Here is a 13,894-nt window from a genome sequence, read left to right on the forward strand (position 1 = left end):
TCATCTGCTTGGCTTCACGTGCACTTGCACAGCAAAACCAGTAGGGCCGTATGGAGAACAGTTATGGATATTAAAGTATTTATGACAATTTATAATTTATTTTGCAAAGCTGTATCAGCTGTAGAATATCTTTATGCTATCATAGTTATGCTAACAGTAGAGCATATATCAATATTAGTTTGGTTAAAATCCCATCAGCAAATACTTTACTGAAAGAAGAAGTTCCATATGGACTAGGACTTGGGATACCCAGTCCCACTAAGCCATTCATTCTGGCTCTCACTCATACCTGCAGCTTCAGGTGGATTATGGGCTTAACAGGCTTTCCCCAGCTACTGCTGCTTCTCTAGGGCTGCAAAATCAGAGTTTGTGTTTATCCAGCAGCAAAGCCTTGCTTGCTCCCCCCACTCCCCTTGCAGTGTATCTGGAATATTGGTTTGAGGATGGAAGTTGGCTGTTAACCTTTCTGCTCTGTAGGAGAACTGGTTTCACCACAAGCAATCATCCTATTTCAACCCCAGAACTAAGTGTCCACTGACACCTGAAATTCTTCAGGTTTGGAGAGCTCCTTTCTGAAAAGGACAGGAACTTTTTCCTCAAAAAGAAAGCTAAAAATAGAACTCTGCTGAAATCCTGAGATAACAATCTTACTGATAAATCTTCCTTTTGCAAGAGATGTTTCAGCAAGATCAACCCCAGAGCTGCTCACTAACACTATCAGTTAAATTAAACAGAGGTGGAAGTGCCCAGGCTGTCGCGTAGGTAGACACTTAACCCAACCTGAAATGACTGACCCTCAAGCATTGTTATTTTAGGCATCAGTTCAGTGAACTGCCTAGATGTGGGGAAGTGTTTTTACACATCAAACAGAACAGGCTTTTGAGACCAAAGGAAATGACTTTACCGTAGTGCGTTGTGGGAGTCTGAGAAGCCATCGGCCTCTGGGTCCTTCACTACTGTCCAGTCAAACACCAACCCTGCCAAGGTGCTGAAAGTGTTTCCTACAAATCAAACAACCAGATTAGAACAAAAATAGAGAACAAGCATAGAGTCTTCCTGGAATATAAACCATGACTTATTTCCCAAGGAAATTTCTGGTTTATCCCTACAAGAACAACCATGGAGCACCCTTGAGTTTGCACAAACACCAAGCCACAAATCCAGCACTACACATAGGATAAAAACAAATTTACTTTTCATTATTAACACATCACCATACTTCACCTGGCATTCATGGTTTACAAACATGATGGCTCAGTTCTCAAAGTACCCAAAACAATTAATTCAACCTTTATAGCTGCTTCACACATTATTTCCTTTCAGAAGTTGTCCTAAAAATCCCTTGCTTGGTGTGTTATGTGTGCACAAAACTTGACTGTCAAAAGCATGAAATTCTTATCAGATCATGGTTCTTCTTCTGATGCTACAGACTACAAAAAGCTAAGTTTTCTGCTTCTACTAAATAATGATGCATTCAGTCCAAACGCACTGACTCCTATGAGCCTAAATGGTGCCTCCCAGAAGTGAGTGTTTGTGTAGTAATTAACACATGGAGCAATAGGTGGTTGATCTCAAACATCACCTCTGAACTTGCTGTTGGATACCTGACTGGTCACAAAAACATCCTTTTGCAAAATTCTTTAGACTACCCTCAGCTCAAAAGAAAAAAGACAATTTCACAATGTATTGTCCAGAGAACCCCCTTAAAATTCTCCACTTGGCTTCAGTCAACTGAGTCCCAAATAAAGCTAGTGCATGCATCAGACAATTAGAACTTTCAATACGTATTTAATCTCCTACAAGCAAATCTCTTACCTTCTGAATCCAAAGCGTGAATTTTGAGCTCCAGTGGTGAATCTTCAAGGTAGAGCTCTCTTGTTGTGGACACAACTTGAATGCCATGAATTAAATCAACGATGGCATCACAGCGAAGCACTTGTCCAGTCACTTGAAGGGACATCAGAAAGAGCACAACAAATCACAACACTGCATGTGCTCATCAAGAACAACGATAAGTCAAGATGCAACCCAAATTTAGCCAGTGACACAAGACACTGACAGAACCTGAACTTGGTCATGACCTCGATGAAGAAACGCGTGGTCAAAGGGTGGCTCAGAAAGCAAGAACAGCTCCCTTCCTCACTGAACTGCAGAACGGATCTGTACAAACTCTGATTTCCATCTGCACTGACACTTACAGGTGTTGTCTCTGAGTGCTTCTGCAGAGTTGCTACAGTGCTCTCATGTCCCAGAGAAATTAGTAACTTTTACCCACAGAAAATAAACCCCCATAAACTCCTTCAGTTAGTGACTGCAAGGCCTTTAACTGGCCATCTGGTTTTGCCTATCTGTCACTATAAAAACTAACCAAGTACACTGTATGACAGACACAAAGGCAACTTCCAGCTTTTTCAAATGCAAAGTATATGAATTTGCATTAGTAACTTTTATTAAAAATTTTTTTATATTTCAGTCACACCCTCTATTTGCAAACAGAAGTTAAAACCCACACCCATGGAAAGCCTAAAATGACTGTGCATAGGAACAGAAATTTGTCTGTGCATTTCTCAATCTCTGCTCTGTTTCCGGAGCACAGCAGGAGGCCCATGAGAAGCAGTGGTTTGCTCAGCCAAGCTCAGACTTACGTGTGTCCTCAGCAGAGATGATGGTGGTGAGGCGCGTGGGCTGCGAGGAGCGCGCCTGGACCAGCGCCCTCTGCGAGCAGCGGCAGCTGTCCTGCCCCAGCGGCTCGATGCTCGCCACCTCCGGCCGCGTGGACGACCTGCGCAGGGTTGGGCTGTGTCAGCACACAAATCAAAGCTCTGCCTTAAAGCCACCCCAGCAATTCACCTGGGACGTGCTGCATGGTCAGCAGCTCGCTTTGGGAAGAGCTGGATGGCAGCAGCTCCCCAGGACTCCGGCGTGGGCTGAGGAAGGGGAAAGCCCAGACCAGAGGCGGGGCAGACAAGCACGGCTTTCTCTCCACCATGGCAAGGTCACTGCTGAAGGCAATCCAGCCCTGTACCCAGCTACTCCTCAAAGCTGCAAGCCTTTGGCCTCACTACTGATGACCTCTGAGGTGTGGAACAAGTGAAAACACATACAGAACACTGAAATGAAGGTGAAACATGTTTAACTGAAGTTCCATCCACCACTTGTTAACAGTGTTTTCAAAACAAGTTTGAAACACAGTTCTGAAAAAACTGGAACCTTCCCCAATGGCAGAACACCACAATTATATACCCTTGCTATGACAGGGGCTCTGAACAACAAGAAGAAACATTCCTTAATCAAGAAATTTAAGGGGGGAAAAAAGATTTAGTCTGGTTAGCTGAAATACGCAACACTGTGCGAAACATGCAAAGTTGTATAATCATCTTTGGTGCAATGTAAGCCTACATGGAATTTTGACCTAAAATTGGTGAGTCTGTTACTCCCTGCTCCGACTCGTATGGCTTCTCTGCAGACAACTGCTCCAGGAATGGGCTTGTGGGCAGCTCACCATGGATGTGGGCAGGACACTGCAGGAATGACTGACTGGCTCGGAACAGCCGGGTGGAAGGAGGAGGACAGGGCGAGCACTGCGTAGGTGGGGCAGTCACTGCTCTGCCCCCCAGCCCCTCGAGCCTTGCTCAGTCTCTGCTCCACACCGACACAGTGGGGCTGTAATAAATGAATTGGTTTCAGGGTGCTGGTTATTACTGTTTAAATGAGATATAAAAGAGGGGAGTTGAGGGTGGAATAGATGGACATGTTAATTGAAGGGAAGTTGCGAGACTGTACGGGTGTAATGCTGGAACGTAACCCTGGATGGGGATATAACAAGGACCCAATGGGTTTAATAGAAGGAACTTTCTAGTACATTGCCTCGTAGGGTACAAGGGATGAGGACGATGCCCTGGACTGGGATTGGAGAACGAGCCAACCAATGGAGTGGACTTGTTTGGAAATGACTGGTGAGGAATGCACGGAGGTACAGACCAGCCAGCGGACAGGAAAGGGACCGATCAGCACGAGGATTGAGAAATGCACCAGTCCGGTGGCACCAGAGACTTTAAAAGCCACCTGCACCCAGGGGAGGGGTCCTCCTGCGGACCTTGGGCTCCAAGGGAGCACCCAGTGGGTCTCACTGTCTTGCTGGAGTATTGTTTTATTCTGGCTTGTCGCACGGAGCCTGGGCTTATCCTGGGTTCCCGCTCTCAGCAGTTAACAAATAAACGAGTTGACTTTTCCTTTCAAAAGTCTCAGCCTCGTTCACAACAGTGGGGCTGACCGCAAATGTCGGAGTGACCCGTGGCGGGCTGGGAGCCCCGAATCGGTGCCGTGTGACCGCGTGGGGCCGGGAACAGCAAAGCACAGCCGTGCCCGGGGAGGCCCGGCGGAGCCGAGCCGGGAAAGGACAGGGACACGTGTGCCCGGGGCCGCCCCGCTGCCCGGGCTGACACGGAGCTGAGACCACGCTGCATCGCCGGGGGGAGGCTACACATCTTTCTCTTTCTTCTCCTACGTTTTTCTTCTCGAAATACATTGTAACCCACACTAAAAAATTCCAGTCAATGCCGTGTGGTGTCTGGATAAATTAAAGTTTGGAAGTGCCTTGCTTTGTCTGGATGTTGTTTTAAAATTTGCCAAATACCTTAATCTACCTTAATGTTCTGAAGTCTGCAAGAAGTTTGCGGCCTCCTGAGAATTTTGTTGTTTCTCCCACTCAGCGCCCAGAGTGAATCGAACAACCTTCCCCATAACCCACGGAACAGGCCAGGGCATAACAGAGTGGAGCCCAGCTCTCCCTTCCAGCGTGCCAAAAATGTCAAGTTAAACAACAACAGAAGTTGAAGAGTTATTAAGAACCAAGCCTCTTGAAAGTAAATTTGAGGTAGCAGCAATATACATGGGAAGGCTACCTGCAGAGGCAGCGAAATAACCCAGCAGGCAGAGGCCGGGCCGCGGCGGGGCCGCAGCTGCTGCTCGCAGCCGTGCGCACAGCCCGGAGCCGGGCAGGGCAGCGCCGGCAGCCGCTCGGGAATGCAGCGCCCGGAACAGCCCCGCTGGCTGCTCGGGACCCGGGCTCACAGCCCGCGCACAAGGGCCCTTTGAAGGATTAGAACAATGAAAGCAAGCACTGATGGGTGACAAAGCTGTGCGGGAATTGTTTCTCCGGATGATGAGAGCAGCTCTGATGAAAACACTGCACTATCTGGTAAATGCAATCTAAGCTGGGCACTGGATCCCCCTCCTGCTAAAGATGGGGAAACTGGACGGGTTTAGCCTTTTTTACTGGAGGATGTACAAAAATGCCTACCTGTGATGTATAGGGAAAATTCTCTAACCCAGCAAGGAGCAGGACAGGAGTTCCAAACAAACAATGTCTTGAATCAACAATATGCCTGAATCCCCCCCTACACGTTTTACCTCCTCTTACTGGCACAACCAACAAATCCAACAAACACGAGCGAAAAATTAAATTTCTCCTTAACTAAAATTGTATTTATTCAAAAAATAACACATCACACCACAGTCAATTATCTGAGAGTTACCAGCTGCAGCCCAGGTGAGCACAGACCTCTGCTTGCAGCCACTGCAATAAAATTGCAAATCCTGTTCCTAACCTTAAGCTCCCAACACTATTTTGCTTACATAAGGAGTAGTTTTAGAGGATTTTGAAACAACGCTACCAACTGCTGACCCAGAATTTCAAAGTATTTTATCTGATCAAGGAATAAACAGCCCACAGCAGTATGCAATGGGGAATTTAAACACCAATTAGAAGCTTAAACCTGAAAATTGTTTGTTTTATCTATTGTATAAACCTAAGCAATGTACACAAATATGTGCACATTTTTCATAGTAGGGTTTACACTGTTTATAAAATAATATGATTTTCTGTATTAATAGCACACTTAGCTTCACTCTAAAAGCTTGAAATATTTTTAGACATTAAGAGTGAGTAATTAGTTATTTTTCTGTTGTTCTCAGGCAACCACGAAACAGTTTTCCAACATTTAGCAAGTTTCTTTAAACAACATTAGCATTCACAACCAGTAAGGTTTTTCCTGCACTTGGCTGGTTGGCTTTTGAAGCTGAGCATGTGGATTTGAGTTAGTCTGCATGCAGGTATTTTTAAATAAGTATTATATGTATGAAACTGACTTTTATTTAGCTCTTTACACTGCTTAATATTCTCTGCCATTAGATTTTTTGTTATTAATTTGAGGGTTTTGCATTCTTGCAGTCTGGAATTGATTGTGTTTACAACACAACAGGGGTTTCACTGGGGTTTGTATTTGTTCTTTTAATATCTGGCCATGAATTGTAATACAAAACCACTGCAGTTTGCACTAATAGTGTTGTAAAACTGAGTCTAATTACAGGATACTTTTCAGACTAGAAAAAGGGAGGAACAAAGATCAACAAAAATTAAATTTTAACTGTAAACTTACAAACACTCCACAATTTTAAAGGAACTTTCAAGCTTTTACAGTTGAAAGCCAGTTAACTCTTAGTTGTCACTGCAGTAGAGAACCTGAGATTATACACTATTTGGCTTCTAGCAGTAGTTTAAGAGGTAGAGTATCAGCTGAATGTCTTTTTTTAATACAAATTTTACTCAAGTGGGCCTTTCTGAAGCTTGGTTACCTATGGATTTATATTTAAAAACTATCTGCATGACTGGTGTTTTTTCCAGCAGAACATACGAAGTATTTGATGACCCCTCTATCATTCAGCAATATCAAAAGCACATTCTGTTTAGAGCTACCTGGATGCAGGGCCAAGCACAGAGAGGCGAAGGCATTAATCAACCAGGCTGCAAATTACAGAGGTACTACTCTGGGATCACTACTGGGTCCTAGATGGGCAAGAAGAAACTTTGGTTTAGAATGATGAAACTGCAATTTATATCCTCTGCCAACTACAGCAGCTCTTCAGCAGCGTGTGACATTGAGAGCTGGGCTTGTCAGAGGGCAAAATTAGATCCTGAGAAGGCAGCAATGAGAAGCATTTCTGGCACTAGCTCTGGATCCCATGCCAGCACCTGTAAGGAACAGCAGGGCAGGGAGGAAGCACTGGGAAGAGTAGTGAGGAGGTGAGGGGAAAACAGCTCACCAAAGTCCCCAGTACTTACTTCCCTCAGAAAAAAGTCCTACTTGCTGAGGAATGAATGGCACTGGCAAAGAGGCTGCCAGTCCTCTTGCTGATTCTGTTTCATTCATGATTTCCATCCCCAGGATGGCCCCTCCAGGGCCCCAGACACAGCGCCATGTGCCAAGATTGTATCTCCACATCTACCCATACCCAGGCCTGCGTTCTTTAATCGACTGTTCTGAAACACTGCATGTCAATACCTCACTAGATTATACTTAATTTATTTATCAGTTGGTTCAAAGATCAGGCACCTATTACTGTTTTCTCTCAATAGCAATTCTCTGTTGATTCTTGTTGCTCCAGTGTTTTATACTGTTCTGCCAGCTCTTCAAACTAAACTCAACTGAGTGAGTCAGCAAAAATCCACCTTTGTGGAGCTGCACCATGACTGTCAGTTGATCTGATCTTTTAGAATTTTATCAGGCTCTTGGGCAGATACGTAGTCAGAGGGAAACTGGGCAGTGAAAGTTTCCAAGAGTTTGGGAAGACTGGACTGACCGATACACCAGGGACCTTATAAAGTCACTCTTGGGACTAAAAAATGAGCAAAAGTCTTAAAACATTTATTTCACGGGTGTTCAGCAATGAAAAGTTGCCCCAAATCAGTAAGTCCCTAATCCTTCTGTCTGCCTTTCCAGGCAGGGTGTGCTCAGACTGAGAAAAAGCTTTTTGAGGAGTAAACCTGCACTGATGTTGAGACATGAGCTAAGAGAGACAACATTGTTTCTTGCGCCTCCTGGGCTCTGGCAGGACACCTCTGCGGCAGGCTCGCACCCCCTGCTCTGGCTCTGAGCCAGCAGTCTCAGGTAACACACACACACCGGAGCCACAGCAGCACAGCCCCTCTCACTTTACCAACAAGGACACCTCAGCCCAATTCTGAGCTCCTGCTGGCACTTAAAAGAGCTTGAAGCCCTGCTGGGAAGGCACAGCCAGGCAAGTCAGGGAGAGGGAGAACATCCTGCTACCAGCTGCAATGCCTTACAAGAGGGAAATGCAGAGCAGGTGGGAACCAGAGAAGGGGATAACAAACATTATTTAAGATGTCACTTTGTAATGTGGACGTTAACAGTATCTCACACAAAACATTTTCCAGTGAGAGTCAGACAGGACTGTTTAGACCTGTGGTAAAACAGGTGATCCAGGAAACACCACAACTCCCAGATTACCAGAGATGAGACTGGTGGTCTTAGAGCACAGCAACAGATCTCAGTGAACAACACTACTGATAGACATTTTTAAAAACACATAAGCCACCACATATATCCCATGGAGCAGTAAAATCAATTTACAGCAAAAACATGACAAGATAAGGAGCTAGAAAATGAGCTTTGCCAGCCAACTGCTGTGACAGCAGCATTGTGCAGGGGGTTTGGGCTCTCTGGAAGTACCTGTGCATCCCACACCTCCAACACCACTCAGCCACAGGATCTCTCCCTTTACTGCTCTGTTACCAGCTCCTCTCCCATGGCAATTACCTTGATACAACTTCCTCAGTGAGGGCTTCAGTAGCACACACAAACCTTTCATTAAGGTGGCAATAAACTCCTCTTAATTTCCACCAGTTCTCACCATGTATCTTAATTCTACACTGTATGAAATAATGAAATATGTAAACATATTTGTACACTGCAGATAATTTCTGCTATAAATACCCAGCCAGGGTGTGTATCCTGGGGGGAAATGTTTTGTTTGGTTTTTTTTTTTTGTGTGTGTGTGTGTGTGTTCCCCTCCTCCCCCTTAAAATGTTATTATGGTACAGGAGGTTTCAAGGAGAAAATTCTGCTTCGGAATGCTTTCATTCTTTCAAGCATAATTTCTGGATTAAGGTAATTAAAAGATAAATACAGATGTAATAATATAAATGCTAAATATATCTGCACAGACTGTGTGTTATGCCTGAAGATAGTATCATGTATAGTATTTACAGATGGAAACACTGTATGCTTTGAAAACAAAGCTTTTCCCAAAAAATAATTTTAACATAAAGGCAACCCAAACTCCAGAAGGCATGAGCATCTTGAAAATCAGCAAATACTTTACAGCCATGCTTATAACCTTACCACCACTCCCAGTCTGCTGGGATGATGATAGAACTTGACCTGTTCCCTCGGAATCAGTGGAATTCTCAGACACAGCTACCATCACTTTGAAAATCTCCTACTTTCAGAGGTAAACTTGAAGGCTCAAAGGGAAACTGGGAGAAAATAAGGTCACAGCATGCTATAGACTGATTTTCAGGAAATTGGACACTTGTGTATGAATTCTGAATGTCTGAGATGAGTAATGCAGGCCTTCAAAAGGTGTCATTTGGCATCAGATGCTGCTGTACAACCCGAACAGCTCCCACAGGTTACCTCTAACCTCGCAATCTCCTGTATTACACACCCTCAGTCCCCTCTCCAGACACAGAGGGCCTGAATCTGACCAGTTCCATTCAAACCCCTACTTTCACGCATGCAAACACATCCATCATTTTGCAAACGTGAGAAAGAGTCACTCCTTCTCAAGTCACTGCATTTGGTACTTCCTAACTTGTTGAGTTCAACAGCCCCTCTCCAGTAACAGCTCCTTCTGACAGCTCCAATGAGAAGCACAGGAAACCTGCCAGCAAGTGGCTGTGGAGCTGCTCCTCCAGTACATTTCTTTCTAACCACCCACAGTTCCAGGCCTGTGGGGATGTAGAGGGACAGAGCCCCAGTGCCACTGCTGCTTGTGCTCAGTCACACACACCCAGAACTCCTGCTTCCTCCGGAGCGCTTGCTAAGCGCACGTTGAGTTTTACAACCCACATCCTGCCAGGCCTTGCAAAGCAGAAGTGAATAAACACCCATTAACAATCCTGCCACAGAAAATGATGGCACAGAGAAGGTGAATTAGGTATAGTTTCCTTAATTCTCAACCAAAATTCATCTCTGAAGGGCAGAGGGAGAGGATGGAAAAGGATGTTGAAGCCTGTCAGCATGAGGGGTATGAGTCACTGCTGGTAAACAGCACCAACAGAACATGCTCTGAAGTGCACAAAAATCACCTCCATTAGAGATATGAATGTGGATCAAGTCTGGCATTTCTCTGGAGTACAATCCTACACCTTTTCATCTGTAGATTTCAGTGAAATTAGCAAAGATCTCCATACTTCTGACAGCTGGATAGCACCTGGCATGTGCAGGAATGGCTGCAGCCAGCCCGGCACCACCTAACAGCTCACTGGCAAACAGGAAAGAGTCTACACTTCCACATTTTACTAGTTCTTTGATGAGTTTTGGGTTTCAGCTTTATGCAATGTATTTTACCTCACAAACCGAATCCTTTTAAAGATTCAGTAGCCTTCGAAAATTAGAGTAAGAAAAGAGAAAAAACCCACACTTGCAAGATTTTCACTAAAGCATTCCATTAAGAATTAAATTACATGACCACAAGCAGCTCATCTGGTAACTTTCATTCAGTCAACTTCTGGATAAAATTAATTACTGCTCTTCTGCATAAGCAGAATATGTAAATTGTCACAGACCAAAGGTTTGTACCCAGCCCAGAGATGAGAAATGTGTAAGAACCAAGCAAATAAACTGACAGAGAATGAAAATATGGCCCTTTAAGACGTATTTCAGTAACTGCCAGACACAAAACAACTGAAAACTGCTACACGCATCCATCTGGCACATACGGAAGTATCATCCTAAACATATCTCGACTGCCACTTCTTTTTCAGGTGGGTACCTTCTGCTCATTACTGATTAAGTTACCATTCTGGAGCGCTACAGAAAGGACAAGGAGTTGGCAACATTTGTTTAACACGAAGACTACTGTGAGCTTTCTAAATTTGCACACGCTGTGGGATTTGCCTTCAGCCCCTGTGCTCAACACTACCCAGTCCTCCCCCTTGTGCGAGGCAGGAAGGGGGCTCCCAGCCAGAAGTTCCTGGAGTACATCCCACGTGCTCAACACTACGAAAACCGGGAAAGCTTTCACTTTTAAAACTCGACTTCACTATCCCCAGGTGAAGTATTAAGGGTGCTGTTACCTACACTTACAGCAGCAGTGAGAGGCTCCCGACTTAGCTACGACTCCTTTATGTCCATACCCCGAGCTCAAAGCTGTCAGGACCTTCATTACTGACGACAGCAACAGAAGAGGCATTTCCCCACCAGCAGCACAAGCAGGAGTTCTGGGTGCTGTCCCCGCACACGTGGGACTGTGGCAATGCGTGTGTGGGGCGGCACTGTGGGTGTGCGGGACAGCAGGGTGGGCACATGGGGTGTGTGTGCAGGAGCAGGTGGAGTGTGCGTGTGGGGTACAGGGAGAAGCAGGTGGGGGGTGTGGGGTACAGGGAGAAGCAGGTGGGGGGTGTGGGGTACAGGGAGAAGCAGGTGCACGTGTGGGGTGTGTGGGTGGGTGCACACGGGCTGTAAGGCACATGTTGGGCACGGAGCCATGGCGGGAAGCTTCCTTCACTAGCAGGGACCTTCCCCTCTGGGCCCGGCCTGCAGACACTGCCTCCCTCCAGCGGGTTTAACCCCCACTGCACAAAATAAACAACCTTTCCCCGTAGAGATTATCTCCATGTCTGCTCCCGCACCGCTGGGCTCCCGCACCGCTGGGCTCCCGCACTGCTGGGCCGCCCAAACCCACCCGCAGGGAGGTGAAAGCGATGCGGAAAGGCCCAGCTGCTTCAAGAGCCCTAAGGCCCCACCGCGGGCCGAGGAGCCGCCGCAGGTGCCGGCGGGGGGAGAGAAAGGGACAAAGGGCGGCGGCGGCACCTGCACTCACCATCGGTAGCAACCCTCGCTGGCTTCTAGCGTGAAGTTGACGCGGGTGCCGCGGGTGAAGGGGAGCAGCACCTTGGGGGTGTTGAGCTTGGAGGAGGCGGCGAAGTGCAGGAGAAAGAGGAGGAGGAGGAGGAGGAGAGGCAGCGGCCGGGGAGCGGGGGGAGCCATGCTGCGCGGGCGGGACCGCGCGGGGCGCGAAAGGGCGGCGGGAGCTGCGCGCCCAGGGCCGCGGCGCCGGGCAGGGCGGCCCGGGAGGCCGCGCCTCCCCCCGCCCTCCGCCCCCCGGGGCCGCACCGCCCTCCCTCGGGGGAACTCCAGTGGCGCCAACAGCGAGGCGGTGGTTTTTAGAAAAACGTTTTCTCCGGGCCATTACCCGAGCACCTCATAGGACTCGTGCTCCAGACTCTTCCTCGGACAGGCTCCAGCATCTCAGTGTCTGTCTTGTCGTGACGGTACCAAAACTGAACACAGGATTCGAAGTGTGGCTTCACCCCAGCCCAGGACAGGGGGACGGTCACTGCCCTCGTCCTGCTGCCACATCAGTGCTGGAACAAGCCGGGTGCCATTGGCCTTCCTGGCCACCTGGGCACACCTGGGCTCATGTTCCCTGGGTACACTGGTGCTAACAGCTATGCTAAGCCAGAGTTCATTTGTTATCATAGCGTCTTAGAATGGTTTGGATTGGAAGGGACCTTAAATTACCAACTCCCACCCCCTGCCATGGGCAGGGACACCTCCCACTATCCCAGGGTGCTCCAAGCCCAGTCCAGCCTGGCCTTGGACACTGCCAGGGATCCAGGGGCGGCCACAGCTTCTCTGGGAACCTGTGTCAGGGCCTCCCCACCCTCACAGGGAAGGATTTCTTCTTAACATCTAATCTCAAACACCTCTCTTTCACTTTCGAAGACATTCTCCCTTTTCCTGTAACCCCAGGACCTTGTAAATAGTCTCTCCTCATCTTTTTTTCTCAGCCCCTTAAGGTACTGGAAGGCCACAATTAGGTCACCCCAAAGCTTCTTCAGGCTGAACAATCCCAATTGTCCCAGCCTTGTATGAGAGATGGTCCATGTGTGGAGGATCTGCCCGTCCTTACCTATGACAGAGGGATGGTACATATATGCATCAGGAGAATGGCTTTCGGGAAGAGCACAAGCATCTTGGAGTAAAGGTAGTTAAATCCTGCCCAGAAGATCACCTGCTGTCCAGGGACACCACGTAAGAGTTTACCCAGATCTAATTTAGGTGGTATTACAGAAGTTAACCAGTTCTCATTTATTCTAAGCAAGTAAACTTATACAGGATGTTTTCTTTACCCAGGAGCACTTCTTGCACTATTTATTCAGTTAGTGTTTTATTTATCAGTACCTCAGCAATGCTATTCCACTTTCTGTCCCAGAGGAATGTGTGCTGCTGGACAGTTCACTTCTCCCTGCAGCTTCTGCCTCTGTATTACTCATTTTCTGACTGCACATCCTGAAATTGTGTGGTCTGATTTAGAGAAGAGCTGAACTTTGCAGCTGTAATTTAAGTCAGTGGGAGTTGGGCCTAGGAAGATGCATGGTGTTAAATGTGCTGGCAGATCAAGCCCTCGCACCTTGAATTGCTACCCAAAATACTGAGGGTTGTTTATATTCTTTAGGTCTTCTCTCAATCAAGCTGAAACCTTTCTTTGTAGGGATGTTGGGAAGATACATTCCGTGATGACTGGGCTGTTAGGGAGGAATGTGATAAAATCGCCCATGACCAAAGAGTACTGAGGTAGACACTCAGTACCTTGCATCCTGTGTTGTGAATGAGGTGAGCAAATGTCTGTATCCCAATTCTTCCTAGCTTTAAAAGCAGGGTGTGCAATCTCAGAACTTATTTCCTTTCTTTCATCAGCAGTGGTGGTGATGAGTATTCAGTGTGAGAACAATAATTTTCCAGTAACAAATACTTCTTAGACGTATTTTCATAAGGACCAGCAACGTGCACTTAGGACCTTA

The 13,894-nt window shown here is 46.8% G+C and overlaps 1 protein-coding gene across 2 annotated transcripts in view; it reads right to left on the reverse strand.

Annotated features, from left to right (window-relative positions):
* The window catches only part of NUP210 (nucleoporin 210), a 54,067-nt gene extending 41,956 nt beyond the window's left edge, over positions 1-12,111 (reverse strand). For both annotated transcript variants that reach the window (XM_032120883.1, XM_032120882.1), the window contains exons 1-4: positions 11,911-12,111; positions 2,646-2,782; positions 1,816-1,947; positions 905-1,001 (exon numbers count right to left, since the gene is read on the reverse strand). In XM_032120883.1, coding sequence (XP_031976774.1) covers positions 905-1,001; positions 1,816-1,947; positions 2,646-2,782; positions 11,911-12,077 — 533 coding nt within the window. In that variant the 5' untranslated portion in view covers positions 12,078-12,111. The remainder of the gene's footprint in view (positions 1-904; positions 1,002-1,815; positions 1,948-2,645; positions 2,783-11,910) is intronic.
* Between the last annotated feature and the right edge of the window lie 1,783 nt (positions 12,112-13,894).

This window comes from Corvus moneduloides, chromosome 11 (genome assembly GCF_009650955.1).
Source record: "Corvus moneduloides isolate bCorMon1 chromosome 11, bCorMon1.pri, whole genome shotgun sequence".
NCBI lineage: Eukaryota > Metazoa > Chordata > Aves > Passeriformes > Corvidae > Corvus > Corvus moneduloides.